Source organism: Lepidothrix coronata, unplaced genomic scaffold (assembly GCF_001604755.1).
Source record: "Lepidothrix coronata isolate B3197 unplaced genomic scaffold, Lepidothrix_coronata-1.0 Scaffold281, whole genome shotgun sequence".
Taxonomy (NCBI): domain Eukaryota; kingdom Metazoa; phylum Chordata; class Aves; order Passeriformes; family Pipridae; genus Lepidothrix; species Lepidothrix coronata.
The window spans coordinates 695,227-723,190 of NW_016690461.1; the positions used below are offsets into that span (position 1 = coordinate 695,227).

Here is a 27,964-nt window from a genome sequence, read left to right on the forward strand (position 1 = left end):
GTCGGCCTCCCTCTGCTTGAAGTGGGTGTGCATGAACTCCCGCACCTTGGCCTTGGTCCAGGCGATGCCCTTCTTGATGCGGATCACCGAGATCTGCAGGTTGTTCATCTCCCCGTCGTCGTCCGTGGCTGCCAAGTTGTCTGCGCTGAAGGAGCTCAGCAACAAGGCCAAGAACAGGTTCAGCACCTGGAAGGGAAGAGGTGATGCTGGGCTGACACACGGGGGTGTGTTCCCAAAGGACCCAAGTCCTGCTTTATCTCCAAACACCACCGAGGACGAGCTCTGGTGTCCCACAGACCCGCTGAGGTGCCCAGGGCTCAAGGAACAAGCCCTGAGGTGCCCTGACCCTGCAAGACGTCCCCTGAACGGGGACCCCGGTGCAGCACAGGGCTCTGAGGGGTCCCAGGGGTCCGCTGCAGGTACAGGAGTCCCTGGCATGGAGCCCCTTGCAGGCTCCAGGCTGCAGATGTCAGAGAGGGACTGAAGCAGCAGCCACCACCCAAGGGATTTAAATTCAGCCTTACTGGTTTAGACCCATCCCTGGCTCAAAAAGAAATGGGCCAAATCTCGGCATTCTGAGTGATCCCTCCTGGCTCTGTTTCCTTGCCCACATCCAGTGACAATCCCCAACACTTATTTTGCCAAAACCCCTTGGCAAGAGGGGTCCTCCCAGAGAGAGCTCCCACCACCACTTGGAAGGCTTGGGACCGTTCATGTGACTTCATTCTCGCTCACAATTTTCCCCCACAGACTTTTCCTCACAAAATTTGAGGCCAGAAGGAACCATCATGATTTAGTCCAGCCTCCCACACAACGGGCCGTGCAGCTTCACAGCCCATTCCTGCACACGACGGCACCTCATGACTGAGCCAGTGGGCAGGTTTTTAGAAGACACTTCTAACCTCATTTTAGCACTTCAGGGCCTTCCCCTGAGCACCAGATTATTTCATTTCCCGGCTGTTAAAACACCAGGTTCTGCTTCTTTTAAGCTTCTTTTACTCCTCGGGCCAGGTGTGGGTCTGTCCCCTTGGGCTGAGGGTTTGTTCCTCAAAATGCTCGGATGTTTGATTTGTGGGCAACTGTTTAAGGCCCTCACCAAGCAAAGAATATTGTGCTACCAAAGCCCACAGGGCTGTTCATAGTCAGAGGCCGTGAAGGACCCCAGCAGAGCAGGGACAGACTCACAAATCACCACTCCCTCGTCCTGTGGTCTCCCCGAGCTCTACCCCACCCAGAGGCAACCAAGAAAGCCCATCAGGTAACCATTTACTGACCACTAAATTTCCGATGACCATGACCATCATGAAGACAATCAAGCACATGGCCTGTCCTGCCACTTCCATACAATCCCACATGGTCTCAATCCATTCCCCACACAACACACGGAAGACAATAAGGAAGGAGTGGAAGAAATCGTGCATGTGCCAGCGGGGTAGCTCACACTCCGGATTGATCTTGCAGACACACTCCTTGTAGCTTTTGCCGAAGAGCTGCATCCCCACCACGGCGAAGATGAACACGATGATGGCCAACACCAGGGTCAAGTTCCCCAAGGCACCCACTGAGTTACCGATGATTTTTATCAGCATGTTCAGAGTGGGCCAGGACTTGGCCAGTTTGAAGACTCTCAGCTATTTAAAACAAACAAACAAACAAACAAAAGGCACTGAATTTCATCTCAAAAAAATAAGGAAAATCAGGCAGAACTGGCTGAAAAACAACCAGTTTGTATTTTATGCAGAGATGAGCCCACGCTGAGGTCGGTGGGAGCAGGGAATGTTTAACCTCTCTTGGAATTTGGGCTTGTGTATTCTGCACTCAGTCACCCCATACACAGGGACCTCCCTTCCCCAAGGAAAAGTCACCCTTGCCTGCCCAAATGCAACGAGCTGTCAGTCAGAGCTTGAAAAGGGAAGTTGTAAAGTAAGAAGGGACCACAAAAATGGCACCGTTTCGTTGCTCTCCTCCCTAAACCCAGAAAAATGTGGGTTTTCCCTTTTCTCAGGCAAACAGGAAACATTTCTCATGTAAAGGGAACGGCTGGAGCTGTGCCAGGGGAGGTTTGGGTTGGATACTGGGAAAAGGTTCTTCCCCCAGAGGATGGTTGGGCACTGAACAGGCTCCCCAGGGCAGTGGGCACGGCCCCAAGGCTGCCAGAGCTCCAGGAGGGTTTGGACAACGCTCTGAGGGACAGGGTGGGATTGTTGGGGTGTCCTGAGCAGGGCCAGGAATTGGACTGGATGATCCCTTCCAACTCAGGATATTCCATGACTCTGGGACTCTAAGCTTCCTAGCAGTTCCATGACAGTAACACTGGGAAAGAGCTGGAACTCGGAATACCAATCGGAAAGATCGCAGCACGGAAAGTCCTTCCACATCCGCCAGGCTCAGCTCCATCAAACTGAGGGAGACAATAAACCCATCAAAGATGTTCCAGCCCTCCTGGAAATAATAGTAGGGATCCATGGCAATGAGCTTCAGGAACATTTCTGCCGTGAAAATCCCCGTGAAAACCTGGAGTGGGGAGGAGAGACAGACAAAGAACAGGCAAAGAGTGGTTTTTGTTAGTGTTCTGATCCTCAGGCTAAATCTTGAGGGTGCAATTTGTTCTAAGTCTAAGTCTGTATCAACAAGCTCTGCATTGGCACAGCAGGAGCAGATCCAGGGGGAGCATTTCCCACCACTCCCTTACCAGATTTCCCACGGAGAGCACGTGCTCAAACTGGGGGGTCATGGGGTGGTGCTCCATGGCCATGAACAGCGTGTTCAGCACGATGCAGATGGTGATGGCCAAGTCAACAAAAGGATCCATGACAATCAAGTTCACGATCTCCTTCAGCTTCATCCAGTAGGGGTGGCATTCCCAGATCAGGAATGTGTTGGCGAATTTGTACCAGCAAGGGGGACACTTCCTCTGGGACTCCTCCAGCTCTACGGGTACAAAACAAAACAGGGGTCAGGCTTCACCTCTGAGGCTGAAGACAAAGAGTTACAAAGCCATGAACCGCAGGACCACGGCCACGACAGAAGAGTCGGGTCAAGTTTTGGGACAGGTTGGACATCAGGAGGAATTTCTGCATGGAAAGGGTGGTCAGGCCTTGGAAGGGGCTGCCCAGGGAGGTGGTGGAGTCCCCACCCCTGGAGGTGTCCAAGGAAGGCCTGGATGTGGCACTCAGTGCTCTGGGCTGGGGGACAAGGTGGGGTTTTGGAGGGGTTTTCCAACCTCAGAGATTCTGGGATTCCATAATTTTATGATCATACTGAGTTTCTCTGACTCCTCCTCTGTCCCTGCACAGGAGCTGCACAACCCCTGCCCCAGGTCACCAAACCTGCAGCTCTCCCCCTGAGCTCCACCTGAGCTTTATGATTCAATGCAAATTACTCCAAATGAGGGCCTATATTTAACTCAGAACCGATCAAGGTAAAACAGTTTAAACCAAAGTTACAGATTCTAAGCTGCCTTTGGTGCCAGTTTTTAAATAACTGAGATGAATTCTGTGCTGAACACGGCCCTGGTCTAAAAGAGGAAAGGGATGACATAATGCTGCCAAGGATTTTCAGCAGGAATAACCTGATTAAGACAAACCACATCCATTTACAGAAATCAAACACGATGCCATGTCCATTTCTTATATTTTTTTTTACACTGCCTTATTTCAAGTGCTTTGGGGGGGAGAGGGAATCCAACTGAGGAGTTCCGCCCTCTCTTTGTTGACTTGCTGTGGTTCCAGTCAGGCTGTGCAGCTGTGAATGCTCAACTTTTATTTCTCAGGGGTAGAGGGAAAGGACCACTGTGCTCTCCTTCCCATTGGTTCTCTGGTTGCTTAGTATTTAGTTGCCTTGGAATTTGGGAAGTTAAAAGGAGGCCCGTGGCTCTGGAGCCCGTGGGCGGTTGCGCAGGAGGGAAGCGGCAGCAGAACCCTGCTCTGTTTCTAAGTATATTTAGTTTTCATACAAATTTATTGCAGGAGACAGCAGGAATTTGAGATCATCAACCTCATGTGGCTGCTGCTCAGAAATTCTTGCTGGCTCCTGCATAACATGTTTGGAAGTCGCATCTCCATGTGCTGTCCATTCCAGAACTCCCATCAGCCAGCAGCCCCTTTCCCTTCTGACAGCTGTCACACTGCAGCTCTCAGGGTGGCTCCAGCCCTTTTCTCCCATGGACTGTAGCAAAGGAGGGTCTCTCCAGCCCCTGGGAGATGGTCCAGGACAGATCACCTGGAGCAGACGTTGTCTCACCCCTCTGACCTGTGCGTTCCCAGTAGTGTAAAGTTACAGCTCTTTGCTGCCTTTACTTCCACCTCTCTCTAATTCAGATGCAAAACTAAGTAAAATAAAGCCCAACAAACACTTCTGCCTCAATAATGACCGAAAAGGAGCAGGTTTAGGCAAAACCCAGTGCATGAACATGAACTGCCTGAAGGCAGGGGGAGCTGAATTCCATAAATCCGCAGGGAATCTGCCACGTGCCCCCAGCTCCAAACTGATCTATTTGGGGCCTGTGCTCCCCACCCTACACCCCTCAGCAGCCCCCTTACAGACCACAGAGTCCCAGAGAGGTTTAGGTTGGAAGGGACCTTAAAGCTCATCCCATCCACCCCCTGCCATGGGCAGGGACACCTCCCACTAGCCCAGGTTGCTCCAGCCTGGAATGGGACACTTCCAGGGATGGGGCAGCCACAGCTTCTCTGGGCAACCTGTGCCAGGGCCTCCCCACCATCACAGGGAGGAATTTCTTTCCACTATCCCATCTAACCCTGCCCTCTGGCACTGGGAAGCCATTCTCTGTGTCCTGTCCCTCCATCCCTTGTCTCCAGTTCCTCTCCAGCTCTCTTGGAGCCCCTTTAGGCACTGGAAGGGGCTCTAAGGTCACCCTGGAGCCCCCAAACCACACCTACCCTCAACAAGGGTGTTGGTCAGCCCGGTCATGACACTGTTGGTCCGATCCTTCCTTCCGTAGGACGCGTTCACCTGATCCATGGAGACCAAGAGAGACCCACCAGGCTTCTTTCTAATCTCAATTTCAGTCGTACCCTGCAAAATGCAGAGAATGATTAACACAAACTCTTGAATCTCCCCAGAATTTTTACACACCCTCAGCCCACAAACGTGCCACTTATTTCATATTTTCATATTCTACATTGTCTATATCCTTTATTTCTCTATTTCCTGTTGTCCTTCCCACTTTCCTATAACATCGAAGTGGTCAAACCAAAACTCAGGCCCTTGTTTCTGCTGGACCAGTGCTTTGCAGCCTTAGACAAACTAAGGATTACATTTCAAAGGACATTTCCAAATGTTCTTTAAAGAACTGCTGCAGCACAACATAATTTACTCTCTGTGCTCCAACCCACCACGTGGGCAGTGACTCCTTCACCAACCCCGTTGGTCAGAGGTGAACTCCACCCCAACCTCATCTGAGCCACCCAAATTAATAAGGTTTAGAACTTAACAGTATCAGCATTTATTTCAAAATCTGCATCTGAAAATTAGGCTGCAAGAAGCTCAGCCCCCACCCTGGAGAGCTCGTGGGGATTCCTCCCACTCCAGCCCACGATGCAGCTGATTTTTCCAACACGCCAGGGATGTGAAATCCCCTCTCATTCCACCCTGGGAAGGATCACCCTGCTCCCCTCCAGTCAGAGCTGGCATCTCAGTTTCCCTTTCCAGGATTGCTCTGGAAAAGCCCAGAAAATCCTGGGCACTGACAGAGAACTGGGCTTTTATTCTCCCTGTGTAGAGTCAGTAAAATAACAGCTAATTAATAGTTTCTCTCCACACCATGCAGGTTTTACTGCTCCCACCACATCCAAGCTGTGCTAGAAAAGAGGATTAAATACTGAAGCAAAATCCTGTATAAAGGTGGTAACAAGGGTAGAACAAAACCAGGTAGCAACTGATGCTCAACAGAACTAATTAAGGTCAAACAGGTTGCAAAAACTCAAATAATTTAAAAAATAGCTTGGAATTTATAGGCACAGTAACCAGATTTTCCAGAAACAATTGACTCAGGTCTCTCTCCAGTGATGCTGTTTAATCAAATCCAGATTCATCTGCGCCCCACTAAGTGATATTCTATTTCTGGAGCATTGTTTCTCTCCTGCATTCTGAAATGCTGATCCACTAAAAGGTTTCTCAACAACCAATTCATTCAACTAATCACAAAAAGCCACAGTCAAGGAGAGCCCAACAATTAAAAAAAAAAGAGTAGTTTGAAGAATCCCGATTTCCCCACCAGGCCCCCTTGCAAACCTCAGCGAGAGCAAAAAGATTGTTTGGATTTCCCTTTAATCCCCCAATATTTTCTCTCACTGTGGAGAACATTCCCAACAACCTCTGTGAGCTGGGCTGGTCTTTCCCACTCCCGTGCCTTGAACAGCTCCGTAGGTTCCTGCTATTATTAGTCCTTTAATTAAGGACTCAGTTCCAAGCCTTCTTCCTCCAAGGAAGCTGGAGGGGGCGGGTTGTTGAGGGGAAGGAGGGAAAGGGGCAGTGGAAGCTCGGGGGGTTGGTGAGGATGGATGGGATCACCTGTGGTCGGACAGACTGGGCTCCAGTTCAGGAGGAGGAGGAAGAGGAAGAGAGAAAAGAGGGTAAAGAGGAGAGGGAGAAGGGGGAGGAGGGGGAGGAGGAAGGGAAAGAGGAAGAGGAATGGAAGGGGAAGGGGAAAAGGAGAAGGAAGAGAAGGAGGAAGAGAAGGAAGAAGGGGAGAGAAGAGGAAGAAGAGGAGAGAAGGAAGAGGAGGAAGAGGATAGGGAGGAGGAAGGGAAAGAGGAAGAAGAGGAATGGAAGGGGAAGGGGAAAAGGAGGAGGAAGAGAAGGAAGGGGAAGAAGAGGAGAGAAGAGGAGAAGAAAGAGGAGGAGAAGGAGAGAAGGAGGAGGAGAAGGGAGAGGAGGAGGAGGAGAAGGGAGAGGAGAATTAAGAGGAGGAGAAGTAAGAGGAGAGAAGGAAGAGGAGAGGAGGAAGAGGAGAGAAGAGGAGAGGAGGAAGAGGAAGAAGAGGAAGAAGAGGAGAGGAGTGAAGAGGAGAAGGAGGAGGAGGAGAAGGGAGAGGAGAAGAGAATTAAGAGGAGAAGAGGAGAAGTAAGAGGAGAGGAGGAAGAGGAGAGGAGAGAAGAGAAGAGGAGAGGAGGAAGAGGAGAAGAAGGAGGAGAAGGGAGAGGAGAAGGAAGAGGAGAAGGAGGAGGAGGAGAAGGGAGAAGAGAAGAGGAGAAGTAAGAGGAGAAGAGGAGAAGTAAGAGGAGAGGAGGAAGAGGAGAGAAGAGGAGAAAGAGGAGGAGGAGAAGGGAGAGGAGGAGGAGGAGGGAGAAGAGAAGGGAGAGCAGAAGAGGAGAAGTAAGAGGAGAAGAGGAGAGGAGGAAGAGGAGAGGAGAGGAGAGGAGGAACGGGAGGAGATCCAACCGCGTGCTCTGAGCTCGGGGACCCCCTCCCGCCGTGCCCCCCTCCCCTCTCACCTCGGGCAGGATGCGGCCCCCGGGCATGCTGGAGGGGGGCCCCCCGATGAGGGACACGACGCCGTTGCAGTCCACGGTGCTGTTCCTCTTGACGTTGCGGCGCAGGGCGGGGAAGATGCGGGAGGAGCGGCTGCCCTGGCTGTAGCCGCTGTAGCCGCTGTAGCTGCTGCGCCGGTCGCGGCCGCGGATGGGGATGAACAGCGAGTCCCGGCGGCCCTCGCTCTCCTCCACCGTGCTGTGCTCGTCGTCGGCGAACTCGTTCTCCGAGCCCGGGTCGCGGAAACGGCCCTTGTAGCTGAAGATGCTGCTCCGGCTGTTGACGCGGGAGAGGAACGGGGAGCCCGGGATGCTGAGGAGAGACTGGGGGGGAAGGGGGAGGACAGCGGGGTGAGCGGGACGGGGACGAAGGGCTGGGGGGGTTTCACAGACTCACACGGCGGGTTTGAGGTGGAAGGGACCTTAAAGATCATCTCATTCCCACGCCCTGCCATGGGCAGGGACACCTCCCACTAGATCAGGTTGCTCCACTAGATCAGGACACTCCTGGGAGTGTCCCCTGGCCTGGGACACTCCCAGGGATGGGGCAGCCACAGCTTCTCTGGGCAACCTGTGCCAGGGCCCTCCCACCCTCCCAGGGAGGAATTTCTTCCCAATATCCCAATTTCTTCCCAATATCCCAATTTCTTCCCAATATCCCACCTAACCCTGCCCTCTGGCAGTGGGAAGCCGTTCCCCCTTGTCCTGGTGCTCCAGGCCCTTGGGAATAGTCTCCCTCCACGTGTTTCCCTCCCCTCTCCAGGTCTGCACAGACCATCACCCCTCACTCGTTGGCTGCACTGGGAGAGCTGCTCCCTCCTGGCTGGCTGAGCTGGCTCAGAGAAGGAATTAACTGGCTGGATTCCCTTCCCTCAGGAACAATTCCTGCTGGGGGAAGTGCATGTGAGGGCTGTAAACCCGGGCCCTAAGTGTCCTCCTGATCTGCTGAGAGCAGATCCCTGGACATGCTAACCAGGATCTAAACCAGAACACCATCCTGACCTCCAGCAAGCACAAAAACCAGTGAAGGAAGTTAAAACTACCTGGTTCATGATGGAAAACTTCCTTCCCAGCCTGTTATCGGGCAGCCTGAACGCTTTCCTCCTCATGCCATCCTCGGATTCTGACTTGAACACCTTCTCAGTGTCACACTTCTCATCTCCCTCCGACAGCTCCTTGTCCTTCCGCTTTTTCCTCCTGTTCCGACGCTCCTTGGCGCTCTTGGAGCTGAGTTTGGAAATCTCTGAGGAGCTCCGGGACATCCTCCCCCCACCATCATCCTCCACAGCTTCTTCAGAGACCGTCCCAGCCGAGGTGACCATGGCAGCAGCCTGAGGGGGGGAGGCAAGAGAAGGGAAAATAAATCACATCTTTCCACGATTAGTGCTCCATTTCCTGCTTGGAGGAAGAGTTTGGCTCAGTGCACGTGAGCACAAGTCCAGCCCAGGTTGCTCCAAGCCCCATCCAGCCTGGCCTGGGACACTTCCCACAGCTCCTCTGGGAAACCCATTCCAGTGCCCCACCACCCTCACAGGGAGGAATTTCTTCCTTTCTCACCTGCGCCTCTTCCTGCTGCTTTTTCAGCTGCTCCAACATGGCCTTGAACTCTGCCTCCTTCTGCTCTGCCTCCTCCAGCGTCGCCTGGTTCTGCTCCTCGTAGGCCATGGCCACCACGGCCAGGATCAGGTTCACCAGGTAGAAGGACCCCACGAAGATCACCAGCACGAAGAAGATCATGTAGGTTTTTCCTGCCGCTCGTAAGGTCTGGGAGTGGAAAATAACAGCAGAGGGATCAGAAGAGGGAAAGGGAGGAGATCCCAGGGTGACGCCCGACGCGTGAGCCGGCCCCGAGTTTCCTGACCTGAATGTTTCTGAGAAAATCCAGCAGTGCTGAGAATGTCAAGCTCAGCACTTCCCCTGCAGAGCGCTGGAAGCTGCACGTTGAACACAAACGGTGACACCCCCCTTCCCTTCCCCTCCGGACGGTGCAGACTGAGAGGGGTTCAGAGGCACAGAGTGAAACCCAAGGCTCAGGCTCCCTCAAAACGAACCAAAGCGAGGAAAAAAAGCCACTTCATCAAGTCCCCAGAGCACCCTCAGGTCACAAGGGGAACCTGTGCCCTCCAAAGGGCCTGAGCACCTCCTGTGAGCAGAGCTGGGCTCCCACCAGCTCCTGCAGCGGGTGCTGAGGTTCCTCCAGAATTAATTCACAGCTCAGCTGGACCGACCAGCCCTTCAGGACTCCAAGCCCAGCACCTGCTGCCAGGTAACATCCCCTTCCTCCTCCAACCCAACACCTCACTGGGCAGCTCCTCCTTCAGAGAAAAGGAATGAAACGAAGCTTCTCCCGTTCCCCTTTCCTGGTTTATCCCCGAATTCTCACTGAGTGAGAGGCAGAAGGGAAGCATTTACTCACTAATTGATACAAGTTTTCCCAGAAGTCCTGAGTCATAAGGCGAAATAAAGCCAGGAAAGCCCAGCTGAAGGTGTCGAAGCTCGTGTAGCCGTAGTTGGGGTTCCGTCCTGCCTTCATGCACGTGTATCCCTCTGGACATTGGCTGGGGAGGGACAACAGCCAGGTCAGGGCATGGAGAGGGACAAAAAGGCACCAGCTTTGGCCAAAAGTGCCTTCAGAGCTGAAGGTCGGGGTGAAAAAACAACTGGAGGCGACAGCACGAGGCGAGTTCCCGTTTCTGAGCCTCCACCCACCCTCCTCTGATGATCCCTAAGATTGGATTTCAGAGGGAAACGGTGCCCCAGCACCACCTGCCCCCTGAGATGACGTGGAAAACCCACTGCACCAGCAGTGCATTCACAGTTAGAGACAGAAATTATTGAAAGCTGGTGAAATAACACCAGAACCAAAAAAGGAAGGGACAGGGAATATTCCAAAGGTTTTGCCAGCATTAGCCACCCATCAACAGTGAAGGTCAACACTCACCCTGCATCCGAGCTGTTACCACAGAGCAAAGGATCCGGGGCACCAGGAATGATGTAAAAATTTGCTGAAGAGGGTAAAAATGAAGAGATTACAGGCAAATACGTATGGAGGTAGAAGATTTAACAGACTACAGCACCATAAAACCCTCCACCCAAGAACTCCTCCCCCCAAATCCCCTGCTGAGAAATTTATCTGTGAAAATACATTTTGGACAAACTACTCAGCTCAAAGAGCACAGCCAAACTCTTTAAAAGGGGTGAACCCCACCAGAAACACCTTAACTGGGTTCTAAGAAGCTGAAAATTCTCTGGGCACGGGGGGGTTTTCACTGCACAAAGTGCCACAAACCACGCTGGAAATGGTGGGCACCTCCCTGAGCTGAACGAGGAGGTTTTGGGGAGCCCCAGTGCAGAAACACCTACACATGTTGTTGGTGTACTCCTCCCAGTCGAAGCCCCTGGAGCCGTTATCCAGGAAGGTCTCGTTCACATTAATTGGCCAAATCACACACTTGTTCCTCAGGTTGCCCATGAACAGCTGGAGCCCAATGAGGGCAAAGACACTGAGGCAGAAAACTGTCAGGATCATCACGTCCGACAGCTTCTTCACCGACTGGATGAGGGCACCCACGATGGTCTTCAGGCCTGTGGGGAGGGAAAGGAGACTGGAAATCACTCCTGCAGCGGGAAAACACACTGCAAATCCCTCCCCAACCACACAGCACCTTCTAACACCTCCATGGGGGGAAAGATCCTGGCTACAAACTGGGGGGGCTCCCGGGAACCCCCGTGTGGGGTCGGGTTTTCCAGCTGGCACAAGACCGGGATGGAGGGACCGGCTGAGGGGTTTTGTGGGGAACGAGGGACAGTCAGAACAAACCCAAACCCTGCTGTCTGTCCCTGAGAATGCCTGAGCTTTGCAGCCAAGCTGAGGGATGTGCTGCCCTGCACACAGGGGGTGTCAGACGGGGACGTTAAAACCGGGATTTGCTGCCGCAAAGCCCTCGCTGGCACGGGCTGCGACAGCTCACAGAGATCAAACGCCTCTAAACTCTCCCACCTTGGGTTTCTCCTGCTCATCTGAACTGTCCCAGCACTTCCCTTCCCTGTCCCAGCACTTCCCTTCCCCCCCGTGGGAGCTGAATTTTCCATTTGGATGGATTTCACCTGGTGCTTCGGGATCCCTCGGGATCCTTGACAGACTCAGTACTAAAAGTAAGCTCAGGCATAAGCCAAGAATCCTTTTGGTTTCTCAAACCAGCCTGGTCTGTGAGAGGAACCCCCTCAGAAGGGGGGGAAGGACTCAGCACTAATTTTTAGGAGACAGGTCTAAACTACCAAGAGTTTTGGAGGCAGAAGCCACACAGATTTAGGGTCCTTTAATCAGCCTTTCTGGTGTTTAGTAGGATAATTCTGTGACTTATAAATGAGCAGTGAAGGGAGAAAGGAGGAAAAAAACCCCATAAATCACAGATCCAGCTGGATTTGGGGCCAGTCAGATCCAAGGCTCTGGCTGAGGCCACAACAACATCCCACAATAAACCCCTGACCAGAATCCTTGGTCCCCTCCAACCTTCCCCTTCTGCACCACCAGAGGCTTGAGCCATGTCAGGCACATAAAGATTCATAAATACATGGTTATAGATACATTCCTTACAGAGGAATAATTTTTAAAATGTCATTTCCTTCCCTTATCCCAATTTTTCCTGGATGCCAAAGCCCTGCCCCGACCCAGAGCAGGTTTTTGCTGTTAGTTCTGGCAGACACGTCACCCCCATGCTCATCCCACAGCTCTGCTCTGCTCATGCACCAGCCCTTGGGTTCCTGGTTGGGATGCTGCTCCTTCAGAGGAGTGCAGGAAAAGGGGGTTTGGAACCAGGACAAAACTGGCAGCAGGAGAGTTCTGGCGACAAACCAGGAACACTCCAAAAAAACCACAACTCCAGCAACAGCAGCTCCGGGTTTTCCTGGGTCCTGTGTGCTGCAGGTGTGACAAAAGTGTGTCCCCATCAGACAATTCAGTGTAAGAACTTCAAGGGCCAATAGGGAAAATCTCTTGAGGCCATCACAGTTTCACAGGGACCCCCAAGCCATAAAATCAAAGCAGTACTTTGATGTTTTAGCTCCCAGGAGCCACAGTCTGCTCCTGTCACACAGATCCACAGAGACCATGGAATTCTGCCCAGTGGCATGGCAGATCCTGGAAATATTTCCCATTTTTTATCTTGTCTCAAAAACACACAAATCCCAATTACTGGTAGAAGGTGTAGTCAGCACTCAAAGCCCTAAAACAAGTTTCTCAGTAGCTCAGCACAGGGTTAAAATTCCCACTCCATGTGCTGAAGCAGAAGGGGAATCCCTTTAGATTTTAATATTCAGTGTGTTCTGAAAAATCCCTTTCTGCCTGTGAAACGACAGCAGTAAAACCCATAAAGAGCACTTCATGCCTTCACATTAAATAACCCAAAAGGCCAATTACCCAAATGCTTTACATTCCTCCTGTTGTTAGTCCCAAAATCGAGGGGGGCGAGGTTTGTGCTGCAGAACCACACCCGGACAACCCTCCCCCAGAGAGGGATACAACACCCAGGGTTTGGGCACTTCCAGGTGTGTTCAGTGTCCCCCAAAGCCCAAACAGGGTCCCCTCGGCTGCATGTGGCAAATCACCCTTTTAATTAAATCAGAATATGCAGCAGATTGTGCCTTGGGTACCAATCAGGGCTGTGCTGAGCTCAGCAGGGCTCAGCCCCACCCTCCCCTCGCTGCCATTGGAATTCAATTCCATCAGTTTGGAGTTCTGGGGAGGGAATGATCCAGAACTGAGCTGTCCTGCTCCCTTCCACGGGAAGACAAGGCAGCCACACAGTCAGGAAGCAGCTCCTTGAAGCTGCACCATCTCCACTCTGCTACAATTAAGAAAGCAGAACAGGCAAATCTGGTTCCAGCAGGGATGTTTCCCTCTGAGCGAGGCAGTCACCCCCTGGAGCAGGCTGAGGGAATCCCAACTGCACCTCAGGCCTGCCCAGGGCACTGCCAGCAGCAATTCCCAGGCATCTTTTCTCTTTAATATCCCCAGACATTAAGGAAGGCTCAGCAGGGACATCACTCCAGCACGTTCTCATGGGGTGCAAGGGAAGCAGGTGCCACATCAGAGCATCACCACCATCATCACCACCATCATCACCATCATCATGCACAACAGGCAGGTGCAGCTGATGGGGTTGGCAGTCTGGGATGGGCCCTACAAATCCACAGGCTCTTCCCTGGCAGCCTGAGAAAGCAGAGCCACCGTTGGATGCTCAGGGAATGTGTCATGGAACAGACTCCAAAGGACCTGCAGAGCACTCGGGGGGTTATTTTGGGTGCCTGCCCTGAGACAGGCCGAGCACCTGAAAACCTGCTGAGTCCTGGGAGAGCTGAGCCTGGAGCCTGACCTTAAAATTAGGGGCACTTGTGAGAAACCACCCACACGAGGCTTTTCCGTACAAGAATTCAGGATCAGGAAGTGGTTTAGGCCAGGCTGGATGGAGCTTGGAGCCACCTGGTCCAGGGGAAGCCCTGCCCATGGAATGAGATGAGCTTTAAGGTCCCTCCCAACCCAGACCATTCTGGAATTCTGGGATTCTCAGTCCATAATCTGTGTGTCTCACAATAAAAGAAGGGCCCCTGCTCGCCCCATGACACACAGATGAGTTACAGGTCTAGAAGCAGCTTTGGGAGGCTCAGCCCTGCCAAGTCCAGCTCAGGAAATGGGCAAAAGGTTTTAATCCCAGTTGGGCAAATCCCTGAGCCAGAAACTGCTCAGCCTGAGGGGGAGCCTGAGCCTTCATTCACCTGCAATCAAACTTCAAGCCTGGCTTTAATTGCAGAGATGGGCACGCCAGGGATGTACACAGGGACAGAGGAGTAGGGAATAACAGCCTGTTCATCCCGTGATTTGGTGGCCCAGAAGCCTTGATTTCAAACTGTTCTGTCACACAGACTGCAAATCCCATCCCAAAAAGCCCAGTGCCATTTCTGAGGAACAAGCAGTGCAGGGAGGGAGGGGAGGTGGAGAGAGGAGACACACGCAAGCCCAGCCTCTAATGCCGAAGGGTTCTCACCTGGAATTACAGAGATAGTTTTCAAAGCTCGGAGAACTCTGAAAGTTCTCAATGCTGAGACATTCCCAAGTTCCACAAACTCTGTGACATATCTGCAATGAGGGAGGTCACACACAAAAAACACCATGACAATACACACACCAAAATAAAACAACAACTACAGACAAAGCAATACATCACTCACAGGGGCCTGTACCCGACAGCTAAAACACCAACCGGGGCCTTACCTGGAATTACAGAAATAGTTTTCAAAGCTCTCAGAACCCTGAAAGTGCGCAGAGCTGAAACATTGCCTAGGTTTACAAACTCTGTTATATACCTGCAGAATTAAACCAGAGTTAATGGCACCGTTGGGGTCACCTCCCCCTGCCTAAATCGTCTGCTTCGGGGCGGGCAGGGAGAAGAGAGAGACAGAAAGTTGTGGAGGCAAAACCCGGTTTAAGTCTCTCCTCTCTGCAACCAGCTCGCCCAGGTGCATGGGTGGGTACCTGGATCCTCACCTGGAATCATGGAATCATGGAATATCCTGGGCTGGGAGGGACCCACAGGGATCATCCAGTCCAACCCCTGGCCCTGCACAGACACCCCAACAATCCCACCCTGTCCCTGAGGGCATTGTCCAAACCCTCCTGGAGCTCTGGCAGCCTTGGGGCTGTGCCCACTGCCCTGGGGAGCCTGGGCAGTGCCAACCACCCTCTGGGGGAAGAACTTTTCCCTGAGATCCCCCCTAACCCTCCACAAAACAGCTCCAGCCCTTCCCTGGGTCCTGCCCCTGCTCACAGGGAGCAGAGGTCGGAGCTGCCCCTCGGGAGGAGCTGCAGCCCCCGAGGAGTCTCCCTTCAGTCTCCTCCAGCTGAACAAACCCAGTGCCCTCAGCTGCTGCTCCAGACCCTTCCCCATCCCTGTGTCCCTGCTTTGGACCCTCTCCAACAGCTTTACAACTTTTTGACCTTGTGGTGCCCCAAACTTCCCATACAGGACTCGAAAATTCAACATCACCTCTGCAGAGGGCAACTGTGGAAGTGCCACATCCGTGAGGAGTCCTGGTGACACCACCCTAAGCATCCTGCTCTGGTGGAAGGTGTCCCTGCCCACAGCAAGGGGTGCAACTGGATGAGCTTTAAGGTCCCTCTCAAACCCAAACCATTCCAGGACTCCATGATTTTATGATTCCTCAGTTCGGGGGTTTCAGGTGTATTCGCTCCACTTCACGTTTTTAATAAATCATGATCATCTTTTGCTCTGATTAGCATCCTCCACTTTCATTAGCATCCTTCATTTTAATCAGCATCCTTCATTTTAATCCTTTATGCTCCTGTTTCTGAGCCACAGGTAGGTTTGATCATCCCCTTTTCCAGGGGGATAAACCCAAGATACACAGAGAACATGTTTAGTGCAAGGCACCAGAGTTCTATTTTACCCCAATTTAGAGAATATTTCCTCTGTGCTGTCTGGGGAGAAACTTTCAAGTGCTCTGAACCCTTGGAAATCTGGCTCCTGAGCCTTCCTACATGATCCCTGTTCCCTCAGACCTTGGTGACCACGGGAGCCCAACAATGTGCACCTGCAACATCCCAAAAATAAATGTAAAAGGGGAAAAATATCTCTTCCACCAGCAACTCAGAGACCACTGACGTGGACCTGGTTTCCACCAGCAGGACTGAGCCTGAGCCAGGATCACCTCAGGGCAATAAGGAAAAACCCAGAAATAAGGAAAAAACCAGTCCTGATGGGACTCAACATCCCCCTGATCCTCAGTGTCAGCCACTGGGAGCTGATCTGGCACAAGAATGAGGAAGGAAAACCAAGTGAATTCCTTCCTTGGGGAATGGGTTAATGACCACAGTAATTAAGGAGTTATTAATGGGTTATTAGTGGGGTAATGACTGTCCAACCTCCAGCTGCAGCCCAGGAATATTTAAAACCCCAGCCCAAGGAGGAAGGAGAGGTAGAGACTGGGATTTAAAGATATTTGGCTCCTGGTCCTACACTGAGCAGCCCCTCTGGCACGTGAGCCATCGAAAAATCTCGATTAACAAAGGCAATTCTCTGAAAATCCTGGTTTTTCTGCAGCAGCAGCTCCACAGTTCAGAGCTGAGATCCCATCAGGCTTTAAAACCAGGCCAGAAATCTCCTTTTCCTTTACAAACCCCCCCCTCTTCCCCACAGAGCCCGGAGGTAACCTGGAAACTCGACTCACGCCATCATGATGACGCTGAAATCCAGCCAGTTCCAAGGATCCCGCAGGAAGGTGAAGCCATCTATACAGAAACCTCTGGCAATGATTTTCACGAGTGACTCGAAGGTGTAAATCCCAGTGAAGGTGTACCTGGGGGCAGGGGGAGGGAGACACGGGCTGAGAACCGCCGGGAAAACGGGAATGACAAACCCTCCCGTGCGACCCAACCGGCGCCGAGGGACGAGGGGTCCGTGCAAACGGGCAGGGGGAGGAACAGGGCAGGAGCTCAGAGCTCTGGGGGGGTCTGACAGCACAAGGGTTGGTACTTACTCCACATTCTTGGACCATTCGGGCGGGTTACTAAAAGTCATGAACACACAGTTGGTCAAAATAGTGCACATAATGATCATGCTAAATACTGTGGGGCAAAGTCAAGGAGCAAAGGGACACGGGCTGGCTCTTCACATCCCCCTCTGGGCCCCAAAAGTCGCCGAGTGCAGGAAAATGCAACCGTTTCCAGGCATAATAAGAAGCCGAGATGCTTCCAGCACTCGTGGGAAATAAGGCTATTTATATATTATATACTAAATATAATATAGAATATACAACATATATAGTATAATATACAACATTTATATAGGTAATTTCTATACTGTACAATATTTACAATTTATATACTATATATATACTATTGACATATATATACTATTTATATACTATATATACTATTTATACACTATATATACTATGTACATACTATATATACTATTTATATACTATATATACTATTTATACACTATATATACTATGTACATACTATATATACTATTTATATACTATATATACTATTCATATACTATATATACTATTCATATACTATATATACTATTAATATACTATATATACTATTTATATACTATATATACTATGTACATACTATATATATATGATTTATATACCATATAATAAATTTATAGTATAGAAAGAGTATTTTATGTTGCTGTTCAATTTATTTTCTATTTTCTGGTATTTTCTTAGTAATTAAAAAAAAAAATAAAAAATCCCAGGTCCAAATGAAAAATGTCTCCTCAAATAATTCCAGTTGTTCAGTAACATGAAAATATCTTGTCTGCTCATCCAGAAAGCCACAGACACCAGGATTTAGCCTGGAAGAAAGCACAGGAGCCCTCCCAAAGCCGTCTGTGCTCCCTCTGGGTGTTTGGGGACTGACTGGAGGAGGTTGCAGCACAAATTCCCCACTAGAAGTGGATTTTAACCACTCAGTTATTAGCCCAGCGGTGAAATCCAGCTCAGATCCGAAGCTGTTCCACTTCCAAAATTATTCAAGGAGACTCCAACAGACCTTAGATGGAGACCCAGGAGCCTCCAGCAGCATCTCGGGCCCAGCCTGACAATCTGCATCCCTTGGCTGCAGCCCAGGAGCCAGGGGGAGGAAAAGGCCACGAGAGCTCACACAGAGCCAAAGGAAACATTCCCAAGTCCACTCGGAAAAGATGGAAAAGCTTTTTCTCCACCTGAGAAGCAGGAATGGAGGGCACGGGAGCCTCTACACCAGCAACTGAGGGTGTTTCTGCTTTAGAGTCACCATCCAAAATAAATAAATCAACAGGGCAGAGCAGCTCAGTCAATAGAGACATTTCTTTCCTCCCAATAACACCATCAACCAAAAGCCACTGGAGCTGCCTGAGCCCTGCAGAGGAACGTTTTGGAAAAGCTTTGCCATTAGAAGGATGTTTTAGAGATGCCAAAAGAGCAAGAAATCAGTGTCTAATTACAGACAAAGTGCCTCTGGCTCCTTCTCCGGATAATAATTCTATTTAATATTTAGTATTTTTTAAAAGCTGTTTTAGTTCTATTTAACCATTTCAGCAGCTGTTAAAGGTCAGCTCCTCTTCACATTAAAAACACAACCTTAAATCACATCTGTTCCAAAACTCATCCACGGGTGTGGGATGGGAGAATGGACACAGGGAAAATAAAGACGTTTCCTTCACTGGATGTGGCTCAAGGACACTGACTTTTCATACAAAAAAAGCAGGTTTTTGTGCATGTTCTGAGGCCAATCCACCTCCCTGGGTGCAGGACTGTCATTCACAGATGGGAACTGAGCAAAAGACAATTTGGGAGGGAAGAGATTTGACAGGGAAGAGATTTTCAAGGAACACACGAAGGCAAAGAGAACTCGGTAATAAAAAGGATATGAATGTATCAAAATTTTAATAGCTATTCTTCTAAACAGATTAAAAGGACTTAAAATGTACAAGGCAGGTGTGGCACTAAATCGGAAGAGTGTTTTCCCTCTGTTTAGTACTACAAAGGTCTGCAGAGAAACAAAGAGAGAGAGAGTTAATGCAGGAAAATCAAAGCAGGAATTGTACTCAGAAAAAAAGAAAAGGACAAACAACTTCCATAGTAAAAAACCAGCATTTTCTTTTTAAGAATAATCTTCTTTATGAAGCTCCCATTAGGGTGAGACATACTAGGCCATCCTGGACATCCTCACCAAGACATCCTGGACATCCTCACCAAGACATCCTGGACATCCCTACCAGCACATCCTGGACATCCCTACCAAGACATCCTGGACATCCCTACCAGTACATCCTGGACATCCCTACCAGGCCATCCTGGACATCCCTACCAGGCCATCCTGGACATCCTCACCAAGACATCCTGGACATCCCTACCAGGCCATCCTGGACATCCCTACCAGGCCATCCTGGACATCCNCAAGACATCCTGGACATCCCTACCAGGCCATCCTGGACATCCCTACCAGGCCATCCTGGACATCCTCACCAAGACATCCTGGACATCCCTACCAGCACATCCTGGATAATTCTACTCCAAGCATCCATTTCACCAGAGATTTCAGAGCAGAAGCCAAAGCTCCCATCCAAGCCCACGTTTTCCTCTCCCACAGCACTGTTACCCCACCTAAGAGAGAAGAGCTGAGGCCCAAAGTGCCCCAGGACCAGGATCCAGGAGCGGATCCGGCAGCTGAGCCCTCGCCACGAGCTCCAGCCCCTCTTCACGGCACAGCCTGTGCCTCCCTCCCAAAGAACAGCTCCCACAAGGAATCCTGCTTTCACAGGACAGCACCTCACCTGGAAAGAGAGACTGGCAGGGGAACAGGAGGGAAAGGTGGTGGCAGAGTCCCCCAGCCCAGCAGACACAGGTCACCCCCTGCCCCACCCCGGGCACAGCCCTGGGTCTCCCTGCCCTTAATTAATCAGAGAGAAGCTTGAGCTTTGAGGTTCAATTCCTTACACAGAACCTGTGGAACGACTCATGTAAATGGGAGGCAGAATTCCACAGCCTTACTCCACACATCCCCCAGTCCATCTCCCCACGGAGCACCGGGAGCACCCCAGGCACAAGTGGGGCTGTGGCCACTTCGTTCCAGCACACCCAAAGCACCCAGCACCCGACTCAGAGGGCAGGAAGCAACTTGTGTGCACTGAGAAGCCAAAGCCCTTTCCCTGGCACCATTTGTCCCGTTTCTATTCTCTCCAGGATGGCCCCGGACTCGTCTCCAGCCCCCCTGGCTGGCACAGCCCCGAGTTCCCGGAGCCCAACCCAAGGGAATCCTGGGGCTCCCTGCCAACCCCGGCTTCCCCAGGAGACTCCTCTTAGGAAATTTGTCGTTTCCCTCCTCGCAAGGGGAACAACGTGTTTGAGCTCGTTTGGCTCAATTAGACCATCGAGCAGTAAATTATTTGCAAAGGAAATCCAAATCAGGCTGTGGTTCAGCACGGAGCGAGAAAGCCTCGTTAGCAGAACCACTAATGCATCCCCACCAAAAGCACTTCAAAGACAGCCCCGGACAGCTCTTCAACTGCAGCATCATGAATTAATGACCAGATCACCTTGGCATGGAACAACCTTCTAAAAGGCCCAAAGTTTTGCAGAACTGCCATTACAAAGTGCTCAAGGGACAACCCAGTTCTAGGAACCAGCTCATTTCCCTTCCCTGACACCACAAACTTTCCAGGACTTGAATCCCATTCCTTTTTAAACCTCTTTTTAAGGCTCTGGAGCAGGACACTGGGATGCTCCTGGGCTCCTGCCATGTCCTGAGCTCCCGACTCTCCCACATCTTTGGAGCAGTGACACCTCTGATGTGCCTGTGCTGAGCATGATGTGGGTCCAGGTGAGCTGGACAAAGACCTGGGGACTCCACCACCTCCCTGGGCAGCCCCTTCCAGGGCCTGACCACCCTTTCCAGGAAGGAATCCAAGCTGTTTCATCCCACTGCCCACCAACCAGGAACTCCACGTTCTGCTTTGCCCTCTTAGTCCCTCCCCTGCCCCGTGTCCTCGTTTCCTCTCCATGCTCTGCACACATCTCTCCTTTTAGACCATAAAACTTGTGGAGTGATTCCTGCCTGTAAAGCCCATCACCCCTGGGCCCTTCAGCACAACCCTCACACAAATAAAGTGCCCCAATTCCAGTCTGCTCATCGATTCCGACGGTTCCGAGATCCACCATTCCCCTGAGCATCCCATAAAATCCTGGGTAAGCCTCCCATTGGTCTCATCAGTAGAAAGAAAAGCCCAAAAAGCCAAGAAGTGTTTGGCAATTTAAACCCTCTCTTAGCTTCTCTTTCTGCTGCTGACATATTAAAACTCCATTTCGAAATGGCTGCGAGCTCTTAAAACGTTCGCTGGGTCCGGGCCAAGAACGTCCTTAAGAGCTTTTAAGGTGTGCTGAGGCAAAGCTCAGAACTTAGAGGAAGGTGATACCTGGAAAAAGGCACTTTGCACTCGGTTTAAGAGAGGGTTGTGTCTGGTTGAACCTCCCAAACTCTCAGTTTGTTGTTAGAGCTGTGAAAAAACCTCCGTCCGCTTCAGTTCCCTCCGAGCCCACGTGTGAACAAATCCTTGGAAACAGGGCTCCTAAGAAGGAGGAAGATTCCCAGAAGACGAGTTTTCTAAATTAATCTGCAAGATGGTGACTGTGCCAGAGGAGCAGGACAGAAGTGATGGAGGGATGGCAGGAAACGCTGCGGCTCTGGGAAGATCTGAAACCCTTCTGCTTCCTGCGGGTTTAACGTCGGGCGGTTCCGCGGCGGCTGAAGGGTGAGGAGGAGAGTGGGCAGGAGCTTTCAGAAGGCAACAGCTTTAGGAACAGCCTGGGAACATATGGAAGCACATTCCTGCAGCAGCGACACCGTGACGGGCTGACACTCGGCGCTGAGCAAGAGGGAGAGCGACGACTTGCCGGTGCCACCCCGAGCAAGTCGCTGCTGGAAAACTCAGGGACAGGGAATTCGGGCACTCTGGGGGCTGAGGAATCACAGACAGAATCAGAGCAGCCCCGGGGCAGAAGGACTTGGGGGGATCTGGTGGGGGAGAGGCTGGACATGACCCAGCCCAGAAACACCCCCACGTCGATGCAAAATATTTCTCGAGTCTGTTTTGTCTCACAGAGTTGTACTTTCTAACACAGAAACCCAATTATTTAATATTTAATTTCCCCTTCCCCCCAAAAGGGGACAGATTAATTCTTCCTTACTAACTTACTCTTCACCACTGAAAAGCTTGTGGGGGAAAAAAGTATTTGCTATGTTTTGTTCTTGCTTTAACCTCTTGTTTCAAGCCAAATAGTGGGAAAAAAACTTCACTGCTTTGGAATTCAGAAAATAAAACATTCCTGAAAGATATATTTAAAAAAAAAAAAAAAGCAGATGGTTCAATATGGAATACTGAGAAACTGATTTGGATTTAAATTTTAACAACCTCTCAATCTGCCTGTGCAAGGAAATCCATCCTCTCTCCAATTCCCCATCCTTCCACCATCCCCAGTGGTGCAGATTTAGGGGTGGCAGCAGAGATTCCATCACTTCCCTGGCCCTGCCACACTCGGCATTCCCTGATCCCAGCTGGGATCCTCAGGGTTGGATCCACTCACAGCCAACACCTCCATCCCACTCTGCCTTCCCTCCAACCCCAGAGAGGGCAGGACTGACAGGGATTTCACTTCCCTTCCTTCAACCCTCTCCTTTCCCACTTTTCCTGCTCCTTTTAAGTCAATTGGAGACACGGAGTGGAAGAAAAAAACCTCATTAAGCAAGACCTGGAAAGCAGGGGCTGGGGCTGCTCACACCGGGAGCTCTCCTGAATTTTGCTGGAATAAGGAAGTTCACAAGGGAGTCCCGGCCCTTGGGGGGTTTTAACTGAAATATTTCCAGTTTGCACAACAAATATCATGGCCAATATTGCTTCGGTGTTGGAAGGTCTGGAAAAGGCACCGTACAAGAGGCTGATTTCTTGAGGTGGTTCTGACTCTTCCCCCTGCTTTGGGGACTCCACCGGAAGGCAAAGCCCCGGCAGAGCCACCCCTTGTCCCTGCAGACGTCACATCCCAGGGCCAGACGTGGCTCCTGCAGCTGGGCCCTCCCATCCCAGAGATTTTCCCGGGCCCACGGAGCCAAGGTGACATTCTGGACCCGAGGGCCCACTTCCAAACCGGGCATGTGACTTGGGGAAGCTGCAAGTCACTCCACTGGCACGAAACCTGGAGAGAGGGATCCTCAGGTGCTCAGCTGCCAGCAGGAGGTGACCTCGGATGTCCTGCTCCAGCCTCAGATGCTCAGGGATGTGTGGACAGCCTTCCTTTTCCCACTGGAATCCACCCATCCGAGCCTATCCATGGTCTCAACTCCCAGAATATTCAGGGACCTTCTGCTGCCTTGTAAGTGGAGCCAACTGCAGGAGCAGGAGCACCCTCACCCCGTCCCGCAGCACGGATGAGATTCCAGCCCAGGGAAGGTGCTTGAGGAGAACAACCCAGCCTGGGAAAAGCCTGGACTCGGTGCTCTGGGCTGGGTGACAAGCTGGGGATGGGTCACAGGTTGGACTCGACGGTCCTGGAGGGCTTTTCCAAGCTCAGTGATCCCAGGATTCCGTGACTCCCATGTTGCAAAACGGACCTGAGCAGAGCAAGGAGCAGCACTTGGGACAAAACCATCGCCGGGCTCCAGACCCGGGGCTTGTGACTCCCTGGGCCAGGGTGCTGTTTCCAGGTCACTCTGTTTTCTCCTTTAAATATCAGTTACCAGGCCACTGGAAGTTCAGCTGCTCCGTTAAAATGCAGCTTCAGTTTCCTCAGAGAAACCAAGATCACCGTGTCCTCCTGCAAGGAAAAGCAACCAGCTGATCCGTCCCTGTGCACGCTGCAGAAGCAAAGACCTGTGATGCAAAGCCTTCTGGAGAAGGGGGGGGGGTTGTGGGGAAATCTTGGAAAACTTCCCATGATTCAGGCAGATTCCTGATGATTCAGAGAAGGGCCTTTTTTAATGGCCTTAAAAAAAAAACCTGCCTGGTGGGAAGTCACGGACTCTGGGAAGCAGCAGGAAGGACACACCTAAGGAATGGCCACAGCGAGATGGATGGAAAGGAACAGAGCCTGAATCCAGTGTCTGTGGGAAGAGCCAGGCCCTGCTCCCAGCACGGCACACACAGGGCTGGGGGGGTTTGCCTCCCATCTCCAGAACCTTCCCTCCATCTCCACACCACGAGCAGGCAACGACTCCTCAAGTGTCAGGACTCCTGTGGTGCTCCTGGAGGTGGGAGAGATGCTTTCAGGGATGGGAGTGTGGCTGATTTTCTCCTCTAGAAATGGAAGGTTTATTGACAGCCTTGTGCTGGGAGGCAAACCTGGAGCCTGATGGAGCAGGAGGGGGTAAAGGGGATCCCCTCTGCCTCCTGCTCCTGGTGGGACACGGAGAACCAGGGAGCCTCTGCCCCCTCAGCACCACGGACCTATTTCTGCTGGAAAAGGGTTCAACAGCCCAGCACTGCCACTGGCACCATCCCTTCAACTACACAGGCACAGAGAGGCTCCAAACCCCTCCTGATGGGATCACAGTGACATTTGTGACACCCCGGTGGTGGGATGGGCCAAGAGACCCTCAGAACTGGGAGGGTGGGGAGGCCCTGGCACAGGGTGTCCAGGGAAGCTGTGGCTGCCCCTGGATCCCTGGAAGTGTCCCAGGTCAGGGTAGAGCAGCCTGGGCTAGTAGAAGGTGTCCCTGCCCATGGATGAGCTTTAAGGTCCCTTCCAGCCCCAACCATCCTGGGATTCCATGAGCTGGTCTCACCAAAAACCAGGGAATACCAGGTTGGTTTAATAAAGGGAAAATACTTGGTTGATAAAGAAAAAAAAATACTCCTGAGGATAACTACAGTGCCTTTTCCCCCCAGGAGCTCCTGGTAATGCATCTCCTGAAGCAGCACATCACCTGGACCCTGGGATCCAACACACACATTCCAAAATTCCAAAGCCCTGTGCTGAGCCAGGTCCTGCTCCCAGCAACACAACTCACCACTACAAATGCAGGAAAGAACAGCCAGTTACACCCTAATCCAGCTGATTCCATGGGAATGACACCCTGCCAGTCTTGGAGTCCCTTCCGAGCGTGGCACAAACTTCTGTCCCATCACAAACTCGTCACACATTTGTTACCCAGCACAGGGATTTCACACACAGCCAACTGTCCCCACTCACATCACAGCTCCTGTCACCCAGGGGCCAGACCTGCAGCTCCTCCCGGGACAGCTGAGCCTCACTTAGGGATGGCAGCTATCTCAGCTTGCCCCAATTAAAGTTGTACCGAGGAAAGTCATGAAAATAAACAGCCAAGAACCTCAGTTTCAGCCTTCTGAGAAAATCCATGACCGTGCTCCTCCCTATTCCACGACCAGCAGATCCCTCCCCTCCATCTCCAGCACTTTCCCAACTCACTGCTCCCCTTATTTCTGAATAAACCCCACAAATGCCTCCTCTGCCACATCACCTCGATTCCAAACGTTTTAAAAATAAAAATTCTCCAGATGAAAGCCAGTTAATTAGTTTCTTTTCTGCCACGATTCTGTGTCCCACTGCCTCCTAACCATCCCATCCAGCCTGAATTCTGGGGAAGTGATGAAACACATGCTCAGACCACCACTGTTGCCCCTCAGTTCCAGTCTCCTTATTACCCCAACGGTTAAAATTGGCACATCAGCACAGCTTGATCTATTTTTACTTTCCAGACCCTGTTCTCTTAACTCCATCCTTAAAGACCGGCCTTACAATATCAATTAAACCCGATCACACAATATCACTTAAACCTCATAAAAAAACCCACACAACAAACCAAACCAGCCCCATCCAAGACTCCATCCTTTGTCTTCTGCTCCAACCATCCCCCAAACCTGCCATTTTTTTTCCCAAGATGGAGGGAAAAAAAAAAAAAAAATAAAAAGAAGAAGGTGCTTTAGCGGCTCCTTTCTCGCCAGACTCACTTTCTGGGTCATATAATAAGGGTCAAAGTCCTCCAGTGGCACAGCAACCAGCCCTTTCGGGATGTCCCCGTAGATGAAAGGCAAATTCTTGCCCGCCTCAAGGTCACTGTTTGGTTTGGGTTTGCTGTCCTCGTCGTCATCCCGGTGGCTGCTGTCCTGCTTCGCGCGCTGCTTCTTCTTCAGCTCGGCGATGTGTTTCTCGATGTTGGCCAGAGACTCCGGAGTGAAGGGCTTGAAACTCTCGGGGCCTGGTGGTGCGAGCAGCCGCGCTGCCATCTTTTCATCCTGCAGCAGCTTCTTTAGCGATGTTGCACCCCGGGCAGGTCAGCTCTGGAGAGGAGGGGAGGGCAGACACAGGGAGAATGTCAGAACGGGCACAGACAGACAGACAGACAGAGGGACAGAGCAGGGCAGAGCCACGGGGAGCTCCGGCCTTCAGATCCCCTCGGGATCACTGAGGGACCCACAAGGATCATCCAGTTCAACTCCTGGCCCTGCACAGGACACCCCAACAATCCCTGAGAGTCCTGCACAGGACACTCAACAATCCCTGAGAGTCCTGCACAGGGCACCCCAACAATCCCTGACAGTCCTGCACAGGACACTCAACAATCCCCAACAATCCCTGACAGTCCTGCACAGGACACCCCAACAATCCTCAACAATCTCTGAGAGCCCTGCACAGGACACCCCAACAATCCCTGAGAGCCCTGCACAGGACACTCAACAATCCCACCCTGTCCCTGAGAGTCCTGCACAGGACACCCCAATGATCCCTGAGAGTCCTGCACAGGACCCTCCCCAAGAGTCCCCCCACATCCCTGAGAGCATCATCCCAAGGCTTCTTGAGCTCTGGCAGGAACGAGGCAGCCAAGCTGCTGGTTCAGTCCCAAAACTGCTGGTTCAGTCCCAAAACAAGCCCCACCAAGGCTGGACACAGGTGAACCTGCCCATTCCCACCCACCTCACCTGGGACAGGAGAAGCACCACACAGAGCTGGCTCTCCCACAGGTGACCACCCCAATTTTGGGTCCTCCTGAACACAAACTGTTCCACAAAAAAGCAACTCCATCATCAAACCCACTGTTCTCCTGCAGAAATGGTTCCGTCGGTCACTGCCCTCAGGCAAACGGATTATTAGGCAAAATTCCCAGCCAGCTGGGGTTGGAGAAGGTCTAACCTGGCCCAGGCAGGGCTGGGGACCAGCACATCCCTCGCTCTGCTAACGAGGTGCTCAGCAAAGAGCTCCCTGGTACCCACAGGAGGAACTCGGTGCCAACGGGAGCGGAGCACTCTGAGCATTCCCAAAAAGTGCTCCCTGGCACGGGCTGCCCAGGGAAGCTGTGGCTGCCCCATCCCTGGAAGCGTCCAAAGCCAGGTTGGAGCAGCCTGGGCTAGTGGGAGGTGTCCCTGCCCATGGATGAGCTTTAAGGTCCCTTCCAGCCCCAACCATCCTGGGATTCCATGAGCTGGTCTCACCAAAAACCAGGGAATACCAGGTTGGTTTAATAAAGGGAAAATACTTGGTTGATAAAGAAAAAAAAATACTCCTGAGGATAACTACAGTGCCTTTTCCCCCCAGGAGCTCCTGGTAATGCATCTCCTGAAGCAGCACATCACCTGGACCCTGGGATCCAACACACACATTCCAAAATTCCAAAGCCCTGTGCTGAGCCAGGTCCTGCTCCCAGCAACACAACTCACCACTACAAATGCAGGAAAGAACAGCCAGTTACACCCTAATCCAGCTGATTCCATGGGAATGACACCCTGCCAGTCTTGGAGTCCCTTCCGAGCGTGGCACAAACTTCTGTCCCATCACAAACTCGTCACACATTTGTTACCCAGCACAGGGATTTCACACACAGCTCCTGTCACCCAGGGGCCAGACCTGCAGCTCCTCCCGGGACAGCTGAGCCTCACTTAGGGATGGCAGCT

At 51.7% G+C, this 27,964-nt stretch overlaps 1 protein-coding gene across 3 annotated transcripts in view; it reads right to left on the reverse strand.

The window, feature by feature from the left end:
* SCN8A (sodium voltage-gated channel alpha subunit 8) overlaps positions 1–26,366 on the reverse strand; it is a 44,595-nt gene extending 18,229 nt beyond the window's left edge. Inside the window, exons 1-16 of one of the 3 annotated variants that reach the window (XM_017836658.1) lie at positions 26,027–26,366; positions 18,938–19,056; positions 17,046–17,135; positions 16,737–16,865; positions 14,764–14,855; positions 10,857–11,078; positions 10,435–10,498; positions 9,910–10,051; positions 9,051–9,257; positions 8,537–8,824; positions 7,458–7,817; positions 4,902–5,037; positions 2,693–2,931; positions 2,341–2,514; positions 1,275–1,631; positions 6–186 (exon numbers count right to left, since the gene is read on the reverse strand). In XM_017836658.1, the coding sequence (XP_017692147.1) occupies positions 6–186; positions 1,275–1,631; positions 2,341–2,514; positions 2,693–2,931; positions 4,902–5,037; positions 7,458–7,817; positions 8,537–8,824; positions 9,051–9,257; positions 9,910–10,051; positions 10,435–10,498; positions 10,857–11,078; positions 14,764–14,855; positions 16,737–16,865; positions 17,046–17,135; positions 18,938–19,056; positions 26,027–26,302 (3,076 nt within the window). In that variant the 5' untranslated portion in view covers positions 26,303–26,366. Of the gene's footprint in view, positions 1–5; positions 187–1,274; positions 1,632–2,340; positions 2,515–2,692; positions 2,932–4,901; positions 5,038–7,457; positions 7,818–8,536; positions 8,825–9,050; positions 9,258–9,909; positions 10,052–10,434; positions 10,499–10,856; positions 11,079–14,536; positions 14,629–14,763; positions 14,856–16,736; positions 16,866–17,045; positions 17,136–18,937; positions 19,057–26,026 lie in introns of those variants that run through there. The other 2 variants (XM_017836657.1, XM_017836659.1) reach the window with 2 other exon arrangements.
* Between the last annotated feature and the right edge of the window lie 1,598 nt (positions 26,367–27,964).